The sequence below is a fragment of the Bombina bombina genome, chromosome 6 (genome assembly GCF_027579735.1).
Source record: "Bombina bombina isolate aBomBom1 chromosome 6, aBomBom1.pri, whole genome shotgun sequence".
Taxonomy (NCBI): Eukaryota; Metazoa; Chordata; class Amphibia; order Anura; family Bombinatoridae; genus Bombina; species Bombina bombina.
The window spans coordinates 232638544-232657621 of record NC_069504.1 but is presented as its reverse complement, the minus strand read 5'-3'; the positions used below and the strand labels follow the sequence as shown (position 1 = coordinate 232657621).

Here is a 19078-nt window from a genome sequence, read left to right as displayed (position 1 = left end):
TACAACAGCAGCATTTATTACATCTTGCATCATCTCACCTCTGACATCTCATGTCTTCTGCCATCCACATGTACCCTCTACACACACCTCACTCCTCCAGAACATAACTCTGCAGTCTCCTACTCAGCTGCTTCCTGTTATGCTGTGCACAAAACTCCATCCCTACCTCAACACATCTAAAACAGTGGACTTCAGTTAGCTATTAGTACTGCTCCATACTGAGGCTCTGCTTACACTGATTATAGACATTCCTCTTCACTTACCTGTGTACCATTTCTTCCTGGTAATCAAGTAAGTAACCTAAGTACACTTTACACAACCTAGTCTTACACAGCATTTCCTTAAAGTGAATGTAAATTTTGATGCTAAAGTGCCCGTTTTTTAAAAATTCAATTAAAAACAGGGGCACTTTAATTCATCAAAATTTACATTTCACTTGTGTTGTGAAAATACTTACCTTTTAATCTTGACAGCTGCTGCATCGCTTCCTCTGCCCGTCGCAAAACCTCTTCCTAAAATGAGGAATCTGGCATTGAATCAGACACTGATACCCCCGGGGGGGGGAAGCCGTGATTGGAGGATGACCCATCCATCATTTCTGACGTAGGAAGAGGCTTGCGACGACCGGGGGAAGCTGGAGAGGCTGTCAGGATAAAAAGGTAAGTATTTTCACAACACGAGTGAAATGGGCTCAAATTATGAATCTAATTTTCTATTTTTATACTTTTCAGTAGTTATATTCTCTAACTGAACCTGCATGATTTATTTCTAATTAACTCCATATCACACTCAAATTACCATGCAGGTATTTTTTTTTTTTGAGGGGGGTTTCAGCCCTATCGCCACAAAAAGCATGATATTTTCTTGCCCTGGAGCCTCTCTGAAAGTAATTTCTCCACATAAAGACTCCCTGTCCCTTTGGCCTCGACATCCACAAACCACATGACATAAGTTTTTAGACGCCTGGCCCTATATTTCCTGTTAATTATATGCAAGAGACCCCAGATCAGACCCTATATCCCTACAATATGCATCGGATCAGATACCCTACCCTGCACCCCCTCTGAAAACCACATGGCCCTGCACCCCTTAACTGTTTTATATAAAATCAAAATAAATCAGAAAAAATGTATTCAAAGAAATAAAAACACCAGTTGGAAACAATACATGTGTATGTATTCTAAACCTGATGGTTAGCACAGCCCACAGTGGATGTAACATATGTAACAATCGAGAACAAGATAATAATAATGTAAGGTGGATGGAGACGTTTTATCATCAGTTGTCCTTTTATTACATGTACTAAGGTAATATGTATTGCCTACAGTTTAAATTTGACAAATCAAGCCAAATAGACCTTATAAAATGGATTCTCCCAAGACAGCACGTTGATGTCTAATTACTCAAAATACCTTCATGTAAATTAATTTAAAATGACAAATAACGTTTTTAATCGATGTATATGACTGAATCATAGAATAATATTTTTTTGATGATGGAGTCCCTTTAAGTGTAGATTTATATGATTGAATCATAGAATAATATTTTTTGATGACGGAGTCCCTTTAAGGGCCCTATAAAGTATGGGCAATTTGTCTTTTGTCTGAACAAAAGGATCTTGGCCTGTTACTGGGGTAGTAAGGTATATTTAGGTTATTGTTAAATAAGGAATATGTTGTTTCTATCTGTGTGATTTATGCACCCTGAGGAAAGCACAGAATAATTAATGTGAAAAAGACACCTAGAGGATGTAAGTGGTAGGTGTAACAGAGCACAACAAGAAAGGTGGGATTTGCAGATAGTGCAGAATTTGTATGCCTCACAACACTTGCTTGTATACCCCTAAACTTTATGTAATAATGTGTATAAATTATGGTTAGAGATAAAAAAATATATGTGATTCTGTCCCCATTATTTATATAGCTCACATGCATTTACCTATTCCCTATGTACAATAAAGTTGTGAGGGTATTGTATATTGTTCTGATATGGCTTTTATTATGTGGACCTATTGTTTCCATCTTCTACTAACTAGTATTTTATCAAATATGTAGCCAATTTACAAGCTATATACTGTATTATATGTTATTAAATGTTCTCTCACCATTTTTATTTTTTTAAAACCTTGGCAAAACAATTAATTGATTTCACTAGTTTATACTTAACAGTAATACAAAACAATTAATTGATTTCACTAGTTTATACTTAACAGTAATAGAAAACAATTAATTGATTTCACTAGTTTATACTTAACAGTAATACAAAACAATTAATTGATTTCACTAGTTTATACTTAACAGTAATACAAAACAATTAATTGATTTTACTAGTTTATACTTAACAGTAATACAAAACAATTAATTGATTTCACTAGTTTATACTTAACAGTAATACAAAACAATTAATTGATTTCACTAGTTTATACTTAACAGTAATACAAAACAATTAATTGATTTTACTAGTTTATACTTAACAGTAATAGAAAACAATTAATTGATTTCACTAGTTTATACTTAACAGTAATACAAAACAATTAATTGATTTCACTAGTTTATACTTAACAGTAATACAAAACAATTAATTGATTTCACTAGTTTATACTTAACAGTAATACAAAACAATTAATTGATTTCACTAGTTTATACTTAACAGTAATACAAAACAATTAATTGATTTCACTAGTTTATACTTAACAGTAATACAAAACAATTAATTGATTTCACTAGTTTATACTTAACAGTAATAGAAAACAATTAATTGATTTCACTAGTTTATACTTAACAGTAATACAAAACAATTAATTGATTTCACTAGTTTATACTTAACAGTAATAGAAAACAATTAATTGATTTCACTAGTTTATACTTAACAGTAATACAAAACAATTAATTGATTTCACTAGTTTATACTTAACAGTAATACAAAACAATTAATTGATTTCACTAGTTTATACTTAACAGTAATAGAAAACAATTAATTGATTTCACTAGTTTATACTTAACAGTAATAGAAAACAATTAATTGATTTCACTAGGTTATACTTAACAGTAATAGAAAACAATTAATTGATTTCACTAGTTTATACTTAACAGTAATTCAAAACAATTAATTGATTTCACTAGTTTATACTTAACAGTAACACAAATTAAATCCCATTATTATTATTATTAAAATACCTAGATAAGTCCATACTAGTGAGTTACATAGTAATGAGTTTTGTTAGTAAAAAAAAATGTTACCGCAACAAGAAGCTACTTTTAAATGTGTTCCTTTGGAAGCAAATCATGCTGTACAATACTGTGGTTAGAAGCAACTGAGACTATTTCCGAGGAACCATTTTACTGACATTTCTAGGGCGTCAGTTTAATTTGCATGATTAAGGACATTTGGATTACCTAGCTGATGAACCCAATTAGTATCTCATTTATGACCTGCTTAAGATAAATGTGAATATGATATCCTGTTGTGTTATATGCATATTTCTGGGTCCTACAGAGTAGAAATCAAATAACAAACCAAAATAGTGTTTGCAGGTGTGTGATCTGCATTCTAAGTATGGAAAATTCCACATTTTAGAAACTGGGACAGTGACCATCATACAATAAATCTTGATTTCATAGACCAGGCTTATTATTAAAAGCTGAACATCTTGCAATTTATTAGGGTGTGATTATGCCTTTTTTATTTTATAATTTCGACATTCTTAAAAATGCAGCACATTTAAAAAAAACTTTCATGGAGCGGAAAGATCAGTCATATACATCCATGCATCTTACAATGTAAGGTATAAATGTCATGCAACCTGCCATAATAGAGCTACTTTGAGAAAATCTCTCAACATACTGCTGTTATTTTGTGACAGTGCACTATATATAGGTCCCTAAATAATAGTGGATACTACCAATTGGTCACTTTACCAGCAATCAGTACAATTCTGGCCTAACTGCTTGTACCTTATCCGAGTAGCCCTATCTACAAAACCTCTTCACCATTATTAATACTAATTGCCACTGTACCAGCTTCCTAAACAGTAGCTTTCTGAGCCTAACAGAAAATGCTCTGACTTCACTATCCTTACTTTTCTTTTTCTTCCACTGCTCAGTCCCCCTAAATCACAGTTCTCCCTAACAGTGACATGGTGTCATCCACAATTAACCCAACAGGGACTCTGTCCACTCACTATTAACTCTTTACTTTATGCAGCCCCATTACAATCAACACATCATAATCTTGTACCATAGCTAGCTATACTATGTTTGACTCCTTACCACAGCATATACTAAATTAATTATAGGCATGACACAGACCCCGCTGCAATACACATCTAAGATTTAATTGATGCCACCTTAGGTGTCCAGGAGGGGGGCACCCTGGAATTTTGCTTTTAAGATTGAAAGGGACAGTACACAGTAATTGTATTTTCAATGAATTGTTATACCAGCTGCAGAGTATAAAATGCATGAGAAATTGCATTCTCTTGTTTATTTGTGTATATGAATTAGCTGGTTTTGTGTTTTTAAACCACAGCCTTTTGAAAAGGATTGAGCTTGCAGATAATGTCAGATATTATTACATTATCACTTTTTGTACACATACTTGCTTCCTTATCTTATTTATGTTTATAAACCAAAGTTTAATACTTAGGGGCCTATTTATTAATGTGTATTAATGTGCAAGCGGACATGATACAATGTAGCGTATCATGTTTGCCGCACATCGATAAATGCCGACAGCAAACGCTGTCAGCATTTATCATTACACAAGCAGTTTTTGTTAACTGCTTGCGCAATGCTGCTCCCTGCAGATTTGCAGCCAATCGGCCTCTAGCAGGGGGTGTCAATCAGCCCGATAATATAGGATCGGGTGAATGGATGTCTGCTGCATCAGAGCAGGCAGACAAGTTATGGAACAGCGGTCTTTAGACCACTGCTTCATAACAGCTGTTTCCGGCAAGCCTGAAGGAGCTTGATAATTCGTCCCCTTAGAGAGAACACTGGGAAAATAACATTGTATTACTTAACTATCCTGAACCCCACTGGGAGTATAATTTCTTCTGCTGGCTGTGTTTACTTTGGCTTGTGAATAGCCTATACCCCAGTATAGAAACTTTCAGTGTAGGTTGGGATTCCACAGGCTAAATCAGCTATTTCAAATGCTGAAATAAGGGTAAAGAGCTACTTGTAAACAATTTAATACACTCCAGCAGGTAAAATGGATCACTGGGAACAAGTTAAAGGGGAGAATATTTTTGGGTAAACTGTCCCTTTAAGTGCCCACCTGAGTAACTCATCTGATGCCAAGGAACCATCATTTTGAAATGGTGAGCAACAAAAAGCAGTTCCCTCCTGCTGTACATGCTGCCACTGATATCATTATGTTTGAGGCATTTCATCCTCCCAAAAAAGTTTCTGCAGATGCCTATGGACCCCAATACACTAACTCTCGCCATAAAGATCACATCAACCCTGCACTGGTAATCTTACTTCTACAAAATGCCTTTTTCATTATATATATCACCAATAAAGCTAACTCCCTACACATTCAACAATCCTTGCCATAGTTTTGTACTTCTTAAAAGACCAGTCAACACAGTAGATTTGCATAATCAACAAATGCAAGATAACAAGACAATGCAATAGCACTTAGGGGTATATTTATCAAGCTCTGAATGGAGCTTGATGCCCCGTGTTTCTGGCGAGCCTGCAGGCTCGCCAGAAACAGCAGTTGTGAAGCAGCGGTCACAAAGACCACTGCTCCATAACCTGTCCACCTGCTCTGAGCAGGCGGACAGACATCGCCGGAAATCAACCCGATCGAGTACGATCAGGTTTATTGACACCCCCTGCTGGCGGCCTATTGGCCGCGAGTCTGCTGGGGGTGGCGTTGCACCAGCAGCTCTTGTGAGCTGCTGGTGCAATGCTGAATACGGCAAGCGTATTGCTCGCCGTATTCATCTACTATGTTACTTATTAGCCTTTGAAGCTGCTGCCCTGCATTGTGCACCCATCTTTAGCTTGTTATCTATTACTACCCCCAAATCCCTTTCCTCCTGTGTTTGGCTAAGTCTTGTCCCATTTAAATAATACGTAGCACTGCTTATTTTTACTTCCAAAATGTAGAACCTTGCATTTTCCCGTATTAAATCTCAGTTTCCATTTACCTGCCCATACTTCTAATTTTTGCAGGTCCCTTTGTACTTCTGCTCTGACCTAATGACCTTACTTAACTTAGTATCATCTGCAAAAATAGAGATGTCGCTATTTAATCCTAGCTCCAAGTCATTTATAAAAATATTAAAAAGAATAGGGCCCAGCACTGATCCCTGGGGTACTCCACTGATTCCCTTTGTCCAATCTGAGTATGATCCATTTACTACTACTCGTTGCTCCCTATCTTTTATCCAGTTATTTATCCACAAACTAACATTTTCAGCTATTCCCAGTCCCTTAATTGTGTGCATTAATCTCTCATGTGGCACTGTATCAAACGCCTTTGCAAAATCCAAGTATATCACATCAACTGATTCCCCTTTATCTATATTTTTACTTACTTCCTCATAGAATCTAATTAGATTAGTTTGACATGATCTATTTCTCATAAAACCATGCTGATTAGAACTCATAATCTTGTTTACACGAATATGCTCATCAATATAATCCCTTAAAATCCCTTCAAATATCTTCCCCACTATTGATGTCAGACTAACTGGTCTATAGCTTCCTGGATCATCCCTACTTCCCTTTTTGAAGAGTGGCCCCACATCAGCTTTACGCCAATCCTTGGGTACCATGCCTGAGGATAATGAGTCTTGAAAAATTAAGAGTAGAGGTTTGTCTATAACAGTGCTAAATTCCCTTAACACCCTTGGATGTATTCCATCTGGGCCTGGAGTTTTATTTACCTTAATATTATCCAATTTGTTCATGATATCCTCTATACATAACCCAATTAATGGTATGGGCTGGCATGTTCTATTTTGTTCCAAAATATCATCCAATGGTTCCTCTCTTGTGTATACTGAAGAAAAAAACTGGTTTAGTATCTCAGCCTTCTCCCTGTCACTGTTAATCATGCTACCCTCCCCGCATTTTAATGTACCTATATTGTCTTTCTTAGATTTTTTGCTATTTATGTACTTAAAGAACCTTTTAGGGTTAGATTTAGAATCCTTTGCAATTAATTTTTCATTTTCAATTTTGGCTAATTTGATTGCTTTTTTGCATTCTTTGTTACATTCCTTATAAATATGGAATTTTGAGTCTGTACTATTTTCTTTGAATAATTTAAATGCCCTTGTTATTGCTTCTAGAAAATTTTATTTTGATGATCAAGGAACTATGTATATTATTTTATTTTAGTAATAATACTTGTATTATGATTATATTTAGTAATGTATTACAATTCAGCATTCATTGCCTAAATTTTCATTTCGATGTACAAAAATCAAGAAGATATTTTTTAATGTTCTCACTAGAGCAAGAAAAAGATTTGGTTAATGCATCTTATCATTTTAAGCAAAAACTGCACCAAATTAAATTCCAAAGCAGACTGACATTGCATTAATGCTATACAACTCCTTATCTAGCACAGACAGGACAAAATATGAATTTACACTCAATATATGCACCAAACGCCAGCCATGCAGAAAAGTTGTTTGTATGTACTCAGCATAATTGGGAATGTCATTCATGAGATTAAAGACATAACTTCAAACATTGCTCTTAAGCGCTACAGTACATCATTTTGCACCTCATGATCTTAGAGATGATGTGCTCAAAGTGCAATTCCTTCTCAGCATGGATCACAAATTTATCTCAAATAAGAACCAGAATTCCATTATAGTACATCCAATCACCCAACATAAAAGTGTCAGCAAGTTTTAGTCCCTGTGAATGCTTTCTTTATATTTCATACATTCTTAAAATATTTTATTTATCGTATGTTGAAAAAGATTTTCCATACAATTACCAATCAAGTAAATTAATAATAATTTTTCATTATAAATTTAAGCATATTCAGTTTAGACATAAATGAGCATGAAACATTCACACTTCATAATTGGGTTAAAAAGGTTTTGAACCTCACAATATCAGTAAAATCTTTCGGCTAGATTACGAGTTGTGTGTTAGGGTTAAAAAGCAGCGTTGGGTCCCAACGCTGCTTTTTAACGCCCGCTGGTATTACGAGTCTTGAAATGACAGGCTCACTGCTCACTTTTTTGGCCAGACTCGGAAATACCACAAATCCACTTACGTAAATTGCGTATCCTATATTTTCAATGGGACTTGCATAGCGCCGGTATTACGAGTCTAACCAAAAGTGAGCGGTAGACCCTCTCCTGTCAAGACTGATACCGCATTTAAAAGTCAGTAGTTAAGAGTTTTACACTACAACGCCGTAGCATAAAACTCTTAACTAAAGTACTAAAAAGTACACTAACACCCATAAACTACCTATTAACCCCTAAACCAAGGCCCTCCCACATTGCAAACACTAAAATAAATATTTTAATCCCTAATCTGCCGAACCGAACATCGCCGCCACTATAATAAACATATTAACCCCTAAACCACTACACTTCCGCATCGCAAACAGTAGTTAAAATTATTAACCCATAATCTGCCTGCCCTAACATCGCCGACACCTACCTACATTTATTAACCCCTAATCTTCCGCCCCCACGTCGCCGCCACTATATTAAATGTATTAACCCCTAAACCTAAGTCTAACTCTAAACCTAACCCCCCTAACTGAAATATAATTTTAATAAATCAAAATAAAATTACTATCATTAACTAAATTATTCCTATTAAAAACTAAATACTTACCTGTAAAATAAACCCTAAGATAGCTACAATATAACTAATAGTTACATTGTAGCTAGCTTAGGTTTTATTTTTATTTTACAGGCAACTTTGTATTTATTTTAACTAGGTACAATAGTTATTAAATAGTTATTAACTATTTATTAACTACCTAGTTAAAATAAAGACAAATGTACCTGTAAAATAAAACCTAACCTATGTTACAATAACACCTAACACTACACTATAATTAAATTAATTACCTAAACTAAGTACAATTAATTACAATTTAAATAAATTATCTAAAGTACGAAAAAAACCCACTAAATTACAGAAAATAATAAAATAATTACAAGAATTTTAAACTAATTACACTTACTCTAATCCCCCTAACAAAATAAAAACGCCCCCCAAAATAAAAAAAGCCCTACCCTACACTAAATTACAAATAGCCCTTAAAAGGGCCTTTTGCTGGGTATTGCCACAAAGTAATCAGCTCTTTTACCTGTAAAAAAAAAGTACAAATACCCCGCAACATTAAAACCCACCACCCACACAACCAACCCTACTCTAAAACCCACCCAATCCCCCCTTAAAAAACCTAACCCCTTGAAGATCACCCTACCTTGAGAAGTCTTCACCCAACCTGGCTGAAGTCCTCCACAAAGCCGGCAGAAGTGGCCCTCCAGATGGGCAGAAGTGGTCCTCTAGACGGGCAGAAGTGGTCCTCCAATGGGCAGAATTCTTCATCCAGGCGGCATCTTCTATCTTCATCCATCTGGCGTGGAGCGGCTCCATCTTCAAGACATCCGACGTGGAGCATCCTCTTCTAACGACATACAACGGCTGAATGAAGGTTCCTTTAAATGACATCCAAGATGACATCCCTTCAATTCCGATTGGCTGATAGAATTCTTTCAGCCAATCGGAATTAAGGTAGAAAAAATCCTATTGGCTGATGCAATCAGCCAATAGGATTGAGCTGGCATTCTATTGGCTGATTGGATCAGCCAATTAAAGAATCAGTCATTTAAAGGAACCTTCATTCAGTCGTCGGATGTCGTTAGAAGAGGATGCTCCGTGTCGGATGTCTTGAAGATAGAGCTGCTCCGCGTGGATGGATGAAGATAGAAGATGCCACCTGAATGAAGACTTCTGCCCGTCTGGAGGACCACTTCTGCCCGTCTGAAGGGCCACTTCTGTCCGTCTGGAGGACCACTTCTGCCGACTTTGTGGAGGTCTTCAGCCGGTTGGGTGAAGACTTCTCAAGGTAGGGTGATCTTCAAGGGGTTAGTGTTAGGTTTTTTTAAGGGTGGATTGGGTGGGTTTTAAAGTAGGGTTGGTTGTGTGGGTGGTGGGTTTTAATGGGGGGTATTTGTACTTTTTTTTTTACAGGTAAAAGAGCTGATTACTTTGGGGAAATGCCCCGCAAAAGGTCCTTTTAAGGGCTATTTGTAATTTAGTGTAGGGTAGGGCTTTTTATATTTTGGGGGGCTTTTTATTTTGTTAGGGGATTAGAGTAGGTGTAATTAGTTTAAAATTCTTGTAATTATTTTATTATTTTCTGTAATTTAGTATTTGTTTTTTTGCGTACTTTAGATAATTTATTTAAATTGTAATTAATTGTATTTAGTTTAGGTAATTAATTTAATTATAGTGTAGTGTTAGGTGTAATTGTAACATAGGTTAGGTTTTATTTTACAGGACAATTTGTCTTTATTTTAACTAGGTAGTTATAAAATAGTTAATAACTATTTAATAACTATTGTACCTAGTTAAAATAAATACAAAGTTGCCTGTAAAATAAAAATAAACCCTAAGCTAGATACAATGTAACTATTAGTTATATTGTAGCTATTTTAGGGTTTATTTTACAGGTAAGTATTTAGTTTTAAATAGGAATAATTTAGTTAATGATAGTAATTTTATTTAGATTTATTAAAATTATATTTCAGTTAGGGGGGGTTAGGTTTAGGGTTAGACTTAGGTTTAGGGGTTAATACATTTAATATAGTGGCGGAGACGTTGGGGGCGGCAGATTAGGGGTTAATAAATGTAGTTAGGTTGCGGCGACATTTGGGGCAGCAGATTAGGGGTTAATAAATATAATGTAGGGTTCGGCCATGTTGGGGGCATCAGATTAGGGGTTCATAAGTATAATGTAGGTGGCAGCGGTGTCCGGAGCAGCAGATTAGGGGTTAATAATATAATGCAGGTGTCGGCGATGTCGGGGGCGGCAGATTAGGGGTTAATAAGTGTAAGATTAGGGGTGTTTAGACTCGGGGTTCATGTTAGGGTGTTAGGTGTAGACATAAATTTTATTTCCCCATAGGAATCAATGGGACTGCGTTAGAAGCTGAACGCTGCTTTTTTGCAGGTGTTAGGTTTTTTTTCAGCCGGCTCTCCCTCATTGATTTCTATGGGGAAATCGTGCACAAGCACAATTTACCTGCTCATCGCTACCGTAAGCAGCGCTCGTATTGTGGTGAGATGTGGAGCAAAATTTTGCTTTTCGCTCACTTTTTTGCATTTAACGTCGGGTTTGTAAAAACCCGTAATACCAGCGCTGTCTGCAAGTGAACGGTGAGGGAAAACTGCTTGTTAGCACCGCACCCCGGTTAACGCAAAACTCGTAATCTAGGTGTTTATATTCTAGATTATAAACCTTTTAAAAGGCAAGACCAGATTCTCTTACACTCTCATCACAGGAAAAATTCTCTAAAATAATTGGTCAGTGCTATGAGGTCACTCATGGCATTATCTGAAGGCAAATCTGCTTAAAGGGACAGTCTACACCTTAGTCATCTTAAAGTCTTACCTTAGATTAAGCTGCAATAGCCTCCTGCACCTTTTCTATATCATGCAGCAGGAATGGTAAAAAGTTATTTTAAAATGAATATTGTTTCTGGCCACATTAAAATGGCTGCCAAGCTCAGCCCACTGATGACATCATGATCTGGGCTGCATATGGAATCAAATCACAAAAGGCTCACTAGTTGGATTCAACAGACTGTCAATGCTATTCAGCAGAGTGCATAGATGGAGCCCAGATTTTGATATCATCAGAGGGCTGAGTTTATCAGCCATTTTAAACTGGCCAGAAACAATATTCATTTTAAAATAACTTTTCTACTGTTCCTGATTCATGATATAGAGAGGGTGCAGCTTTATCTAAGGTAAGACTTTCAGATAACTAAGGTGTAGACTGTCCCTTTAAATACAAAGAATGATTAGACTGTATACAGACAGTGCCTAAGGCGCTCTTCCTCAAAACTAGAGTTTGTGCCAAAAACATAACCCAATACCGAACTGAATACAAACACCAATGTAAACAAATCTCCTGATAATATCAGTGACAACAAACTGTTTGTAAGTCTCCTCTTTTTGTGATTTATTCCATAGTTCTTGATGACGCTTCTCAAAAGGCTTTGCAGGCCACTCTCCCAAGAACCTGCTCAGGACTAGAGCTTTAAGATGCACAGATATCTATTCCGCAAAACAAGATTGGGGGCACAACACAGTGTATCATAAGATGTCTCAAACAACTTGAAAGTGACCCAAAAAAAGATTTATTAAAGGTCGAGCAGACATGATTCACTGATGTCATTTATCATTGCACAAGCATTTCTTGTGAAATTTCTTGTGAAATACTTGTGCAATGCCGCCCCCTGCAAACTTGCGGACAATCGGCCACTAGCAGGGGGTGTCAATCATCCCGATCGTCTTACGACCGCTTCTTCTTAACTTACGTTTCAGGCAAGCCTGAAACTTTGGTCATAGACAGCAGCATCTGCTGCTTGTTAAATCTACCCCTTTGTATGAACTGTAACCTCTGTGTTTCCCATTAATCTCACTCCGGTTATCAGCAAACAAATGTTTTAATAAAAGTTTAAAAACATGCAGAAAAAAATACAGTATATATTATAAAACATATAACATTAACAAAAACAATGTTTCCCAGCCTAAAACAGCTATTTATGGTTCTTTACAGCCATTTATTCAGGCTCTCTTTTTGTGATACTTAAGTAAGGGGTTTCCATACGAGGGTCAGCTTGATATTTCTCTCCTTGCCAGTGAATTTTGATAAAAGTCCAAATTAAACTTTCATCATACAGATAGAGCAATTAAAGAGACACTGAACCCACATTTTTTCTTTTGTGATTCAGATAGAGCATGCAATTTTAATCAACTTTCTAATTTACTCCTAATAGCAAATGTTCTTCATTCTCTTGCTATCTTTATTTGAAAAGTAAGAATGTAAGTTTAAATGCCGGCCCATTTTGTGAGCAACCTGGGTTGTTCTTGCTGATTGGTGGATAAATTCATCCATCAAAAATAAAGTGCTGTCCAAGGTTCTGAACTTTCTTTTTCAAACAAAGATAGCAAGAGAACGAAGAAAAATTGATAATAGGAGTAAATTAGAAAGTTGCTTAAAATTGCATGCTCTATCTGAATCACAAAAGAAAAAATTTGAGTTCAGTGTCCCTTTAAATTTACTTTCCAATTTACTTCTATTATCAAAATGTACATGTATTTTTATATGCACACTTTCTGAGTCACCAGCTCCCACTGAGCATGTGCAAGAGCACACAGTAGAAGAAAATCTACTGTTAATTTATAATTCAGTGCTATCACGTTGGCTTTTTAGTATACATTTATTTATTATGCAAGTATACTGTATATAATGCTACTTTAAAGGTATATGAAATCCAGTTTTTTTTCTTTTGTGTTTCAGACAGCACATACAATTTTTAAAAATGTTTCCAATGTGCTTCTATGATCAAATTTTCCTGTCCCATCATAAATATCACCAATAAGGCTAACTCCCTACGCATCCAACAATCCTTGCCATACTCTTGTACTTCTTTGGGGTACTCTTGTATATTGAAAAACAAATCACATTCCTGACTGGTTAAGGTGTTAACCAATTAGAATTGTGGTAGTTGGGTTTACAGCAATAATTCCGCATACTCACTCTTCTTATTAGGTAATTACTTTAGACATAGCTGTAAAGACATTATGTAAGAACATACCTGGATAAATAGGAAGTAGTGCTGCCATCTTGCAAATAGATAACATTTTCACAAAACTGCTGCCATATAGTGCTCCAGACCTGGGCACGCTCTTTAGCTTACCTTCCTACTTTTCAACAAAAGATACCAAGAGAATTCATCAGATTTGTTAATAGCAGTAAATTAGAAAGTTCCATACTCTATCTGAATCACAAAATCAGAAAAGACAAATTTTGGATTTCATGTTGTTTAATAATTAACTGGTTTTAAAACAATGGCTACATAAGTATAATGCTGTAACATTGCATTATAAAATACTACACTTTAAGTAAATATTAAAGAGACAGTCTACACCAGAATTTTTACTGTTTAAGGGAATCCCTTAATTACCCACTAGTCCTAAAGCCCGTGTACACGGGCCAATTTTTTTTAATACCGAGGTTCCAACCCTTGCTCCCTCTCTCTCCCCCCTCTCTTTTGTGCTCTCTCTCTCTCTCCCCCCTTTCTTTTGAGCTCTCTCTCTCCCCCCCTCTTTTGCGCTCTCTCTCCCCCTCTTGTGCTCTCTCTCTCCCCCTCTTGTGCTCTCTCTCTCCCCCTCTTTTGCTCTCTCCCCCCTCTTTTGCTCTCTCTCTCTCCGCCCCTCTTCTGCTCTCTCCCCCCTCTTTTGCTCTCTCTCTCTCCCTCTCTTTTGCTCTCTCTCTCCCCCCTCTCTTTTGCTTTCTCTCCCCCCTCTTTTGCTCTTTCTCTCCACCTCTCTTTTGCTCTCTCTCCCCCTCTCTTTTGCACTCTCTGCTCTTTTTTACTCTCTCTCTCCCCCATTCTTTTGCTCTCTCTCCCCTCTTTTCCTCTCTCCCTCCTCTCTTTTGCTCTCTCTCTCTCTCTCTCTCTCTTTCCCTCTCTCTTTTGCTCTCTCTCCATCCCTCTTTTGCTCTCTCTCTCTCTCCCCCCTCTTTTGCTCTCTCTCTTCCCCCTGTTTGCTCTCTCTCCCCCCTCTTTTGCTCTCTCTCTCCCCCTCTCTTTTGCTCTCTCTCTCTCCCCCCCTCTTTTGCTCTCTCTCTTCCCCCTCTTTTGCTCTCTCTCTCCTCTCTTTTGCTCTCTCTCTCCTCTCTTTTGCTCCTACCTCCTCTCTTTTGCTCTCTCTTCCCTCTTTTGCTCACTCTCCCCTCTCTTTTGCTATCTCTCTTTCCCCCCTCTCTTTTGCTCTCTCTCTCTCCCCTCTCTTTTGCTCTTTCCCTCCTCTCTTTTGGTCTCTTCCCCCTCTCTTTTGGTCTCTCTCTCCCTCCTTTCTCCCCTCTGTTTTGCTCTCCCCTCTGTTTTTCTCTCAGTCCGCTCCCTTCCGTCCACGCCGCCGACCACGCCCCCATCACAACATGCCCTGCCAAACCATCACAGCACGCCCGGCCACGCCCCAACCAGGCAGCTTCCACAGTGCGCATTCCTCTGCTGCTCAAGGCCAGGTATATTTGTCCTTGTGCAGTCTCTACTGTGCATGACTGCATCTGACAAACATACCTGGCCTTTTATTATATAGGATTCCCCAGTTTTGCATAACCAACATGGTTATATTAATATACTTTTTACCATTGTGATTAACTTGTATCTAAGGCTCTGCAGACTGCCCCCTCATTTCAGTTATTTTGACAGACTTGCATTTTAGCCAATCAGTGCTGACTCCTAGGTAACTCCACGGGCGGGAGCACAATATTATCTGTATGGCACACGTAAACTAACGCCCTCTAGCTGTGGAAAAACTGTCAAATGTATTCAGATAAGAGGCTGCCTTTAAGTGCTTATAAAATAGCAAATGAGCCTACCTAGGTTTAGTTTTCAACTAAGAATACCAAGAGAACAAAGCAAATTTGATTATAAAAAAGTGAATTGCAAAGTTGTTTAAAATGACATGCCCTATCTGAGTCATGAAAGTTAAATTTTGACTAGACTGTCCCTTTAAAATAATAATTTATTTAATATTTACTTCAAATGAATGCAGTATGGTGATGTTCTTATATTTAGAGCATAAATAATGCATAACAGATATTCTAAATGCAGCTTGTTTCCTGACAGTTTTATGATCTAAAGGACAAGGTTAATATTATGTATGTGAACCTAACAGCTGGACATTTATATCACTACCCTACAGACTTTATGTGATGATCAAGGTAATTTACTGATTTTTTTTATTTGCAGCAGAAAATAATTTCATACTAGTGTAGACAAAAGCCACCTTTGTGAGATAATTATGCTTCTTCCATTGGAAAAGTTGTTACATTTTTGTGAGATGCATTTAAAAGATGTTGTAAGAAGACTTTTGGGGCCAAAAATAATGCGGAGTCTTAAAATATATTAAGCAGAAAAGTTAAATTGTTAATTGTGTACTCACAAAAGCTAAAATGAAAGTATATCTGATTGTTTACCTTCAACATAAAGAAAATGAATGAATTAATTTAATTTAATTAATTAATATGTATCATTGCCAGACTTCCAAACAGTTGTATTATAGCCACAATCCCACTGAACAATAATGTTCATTAGAGATGTGTGTTCAGATCTATATAGAATGAATTTGTTGTAAATTCCTTTTACATGCATGGTTGCTTTCTTTGAAAATTATCTCACAGCATTTTAGGGAAACTGATTGTACATATGAAAGTGTTACTGGGACTTTGGTATAGATGATTAAAGGTTACCCTGATTGATTGATTGATAGATAGATAGATAGATAGATAGATTATTAGATAGATAGAAAGATACATGATAGATAGATGATAGGTACAAGATATATGCAAGATAGACACTAGTTAGATAGATAGATAGATAGATAGATAGATGATAGATAGATAGATAGATAGATTATTAGATAGATAGAAAGATACATGATAGATAGATAGATAGATAGATAGATAGATGATAGGTACAAGATATATGCAAGATAGACACTAGTTAGATAGATAGATAGATAGATAGATAGATAGATAGATGATAGATAGATAGATAGATAGATGATAGATCGATAGATAGATGATAGATAGATAGATAGATAGATAGATAGATAGATAGATAGATGACAGATAGATAGATAGATAGATAGATAGATAGATAGACAGATCTTAATGATTCATTATTAAAATATTTACAAGCCATTACTTACTTGGTTCTATTTTTTAAAACATATATGGTACTTTAACTTAATTATAAGATACATAGACTGCTACGAAAATGGTTTCATACTTATGAGTAGCATTCACATAATAGGTATGAATTTCAGTTTCGTGCACCATAAAAACCATCTTCTTGTTCCCTTCGGACTGACTTTACAGAGTTTAAGAGCATTAAAACCACTTTCTTTTCACCTTTTCATCCAATCTGATTTATGTCTTCAATTTCCTTTACAAAACACTGTAGGTATAGATATAAGGCATTTCTGGCTAGTAGAACTATTGCCAGATCTATTACATGACATTTCCACACAAATGAGTTCAGACTTGTGGTGTGGGTAGGGGGATAGGCTGGTTATTCCATTCTTTTATACTTAGTGCATTTCTTGTAATATAAAACAGTAGGGGGAAACATTAAAGGAGAATCAGGGTTTCTATGATACAGAAATGCTATTTGCATGTACCTGCTCAGAATCTTTGAAGGGCAATGTACATTTTTAGAGACTGTGTTTCCTTTTAAAGACATGGATATATTACTAGTCATTTAATTATTGCTGTTTACTTGTGTAACAATTTTTAGGTTACACATTGATCAAGTACTGAATATATTGTGCTTGTGTAAAACATATTTGATATACTAAAAAAGAAAACAAATAACTTAAGCAGCAATGAATCATTTCATGAAGGCTCCATTCATAACACATGATAATATTTAGTTCCAATAGCTAAGCATATTCACATTACATTAGATTTCTTTAACAGTTTTCAAAATATTGTCCATAAAAAATAAAATGTTATTTTTCTTCTTGTATCTTGGTTGAAATGCTAGCATTTATAATTAGCAAGAAATCTACCTATATCAATAACAAAGATCTTTAATTTTACTAAACTTACAAGTTATGCTGTAGACCAGTGATGCCGAACCTTGGCACTCCAGGTGTTTAAGAACTACATTACCCATGATGCTTAGGCACTCTGAAGTCCAGTCGAGGATCATGGGAAATGTAGTTCTGAAACATCTGGAGTGCCAAGGTTTGCCGTTACTGCTGTAGACACTAGACACTTGGCAGATTATGTTGCTTTAATAGTAAGCCATTCCTCCTTAAACTATGATTCTGTCACTTGAGTCTTTGGTTGGACAAATATCAAAATCTTAAAATCCCATCTAGTTTTTTTTTTAATGAAAACATTGATTCCTTCTACTATTTTAAGTGCATAACTGATAAACTTTTTCATAGTTAATGCTTTTCTACTGCGAAATCTGAATATGTTGAATTGGTTGCATTTGTTTATAAGTTGGCAACAAGAACAATGTTCTCTTTAGAGAAATATTGATGTGCCTCCCACACTGATGTTCCATAAGGTTCAAAACCCAAATAACCACGGACTTATACCTAAATATATTCCAAATATATAGATGAAAATGATAATAGATAGTGGATGACATAAGAAAATTATTTAAACCTCTTTTTCTGCTTAAAATGGGGACATAGTTAAAATTATAATTCCTGATGTCCTTCAATTATTTTATTCTCAATTTTCCTTTACAGCAAGAGAAACTGGGCGACATCTGCTTCTCTCTTCGATATGTGCCAACAGCTGGCAAGCTGACTGTTGTTATTCTTGAAGCAAAGAATTTAAAAAAGATGGATGTTGGTGGTTTGTCAGGTAAGTGCCCTATTAGATATACATCTCAAATTAAAGTCTACACTAAAGCTAGAAAACGTTTATCAATGTATTTCTTTTTAAAACATAACTATGTCTCAATTTTTGCTAAATCGTACAATTTTAGTAGTGTACATGATATGAAAAAGTATTATTTATATTAATATTAAATGAGTCAGACTGGTAGAAACATTTGCATTGTGACATTTTAAATACACATAAATCATGCAAAAATAAGACGTGAATATGGATGCATGACCATTGTTTGAGATTTATTTTTATTGTTCTTTGTATTAACCTTTTGCATTAAACTGCAAATGGCTGTGAAACTCAAGTGTAATGTAAGGTTACATAAAGTAATTGTAACTCTGTAGTATAGAGTTGTTTCAAAATGTGCAATTCATTAGCCTGTTTTGAACTTACATATATTAGATCTCAAGTT

At 35.8% G+C, this 19078-nt stretch overlaps 1 protein-coding gene across 1 annotated transcript in view; it reads left to right on the top strand.

The window, feature by feature from the left end:
* Positions 1-19078, top strand: part of SYT1 (synaptotagmin 1) — a 991400-nt gene that overhangs the window by 854563 nt on the left and 117759 nt on the right. The window contains exon 10 of the mRNA XM_053716760.1: positions 18522-18639. Coding sequence (XP_053572735.1) covers positions 18522-18639 — 118 coding nt within the window. The remainder of the gene's footprint in view (positions 1-18521; positions 18640-19078) is intronic.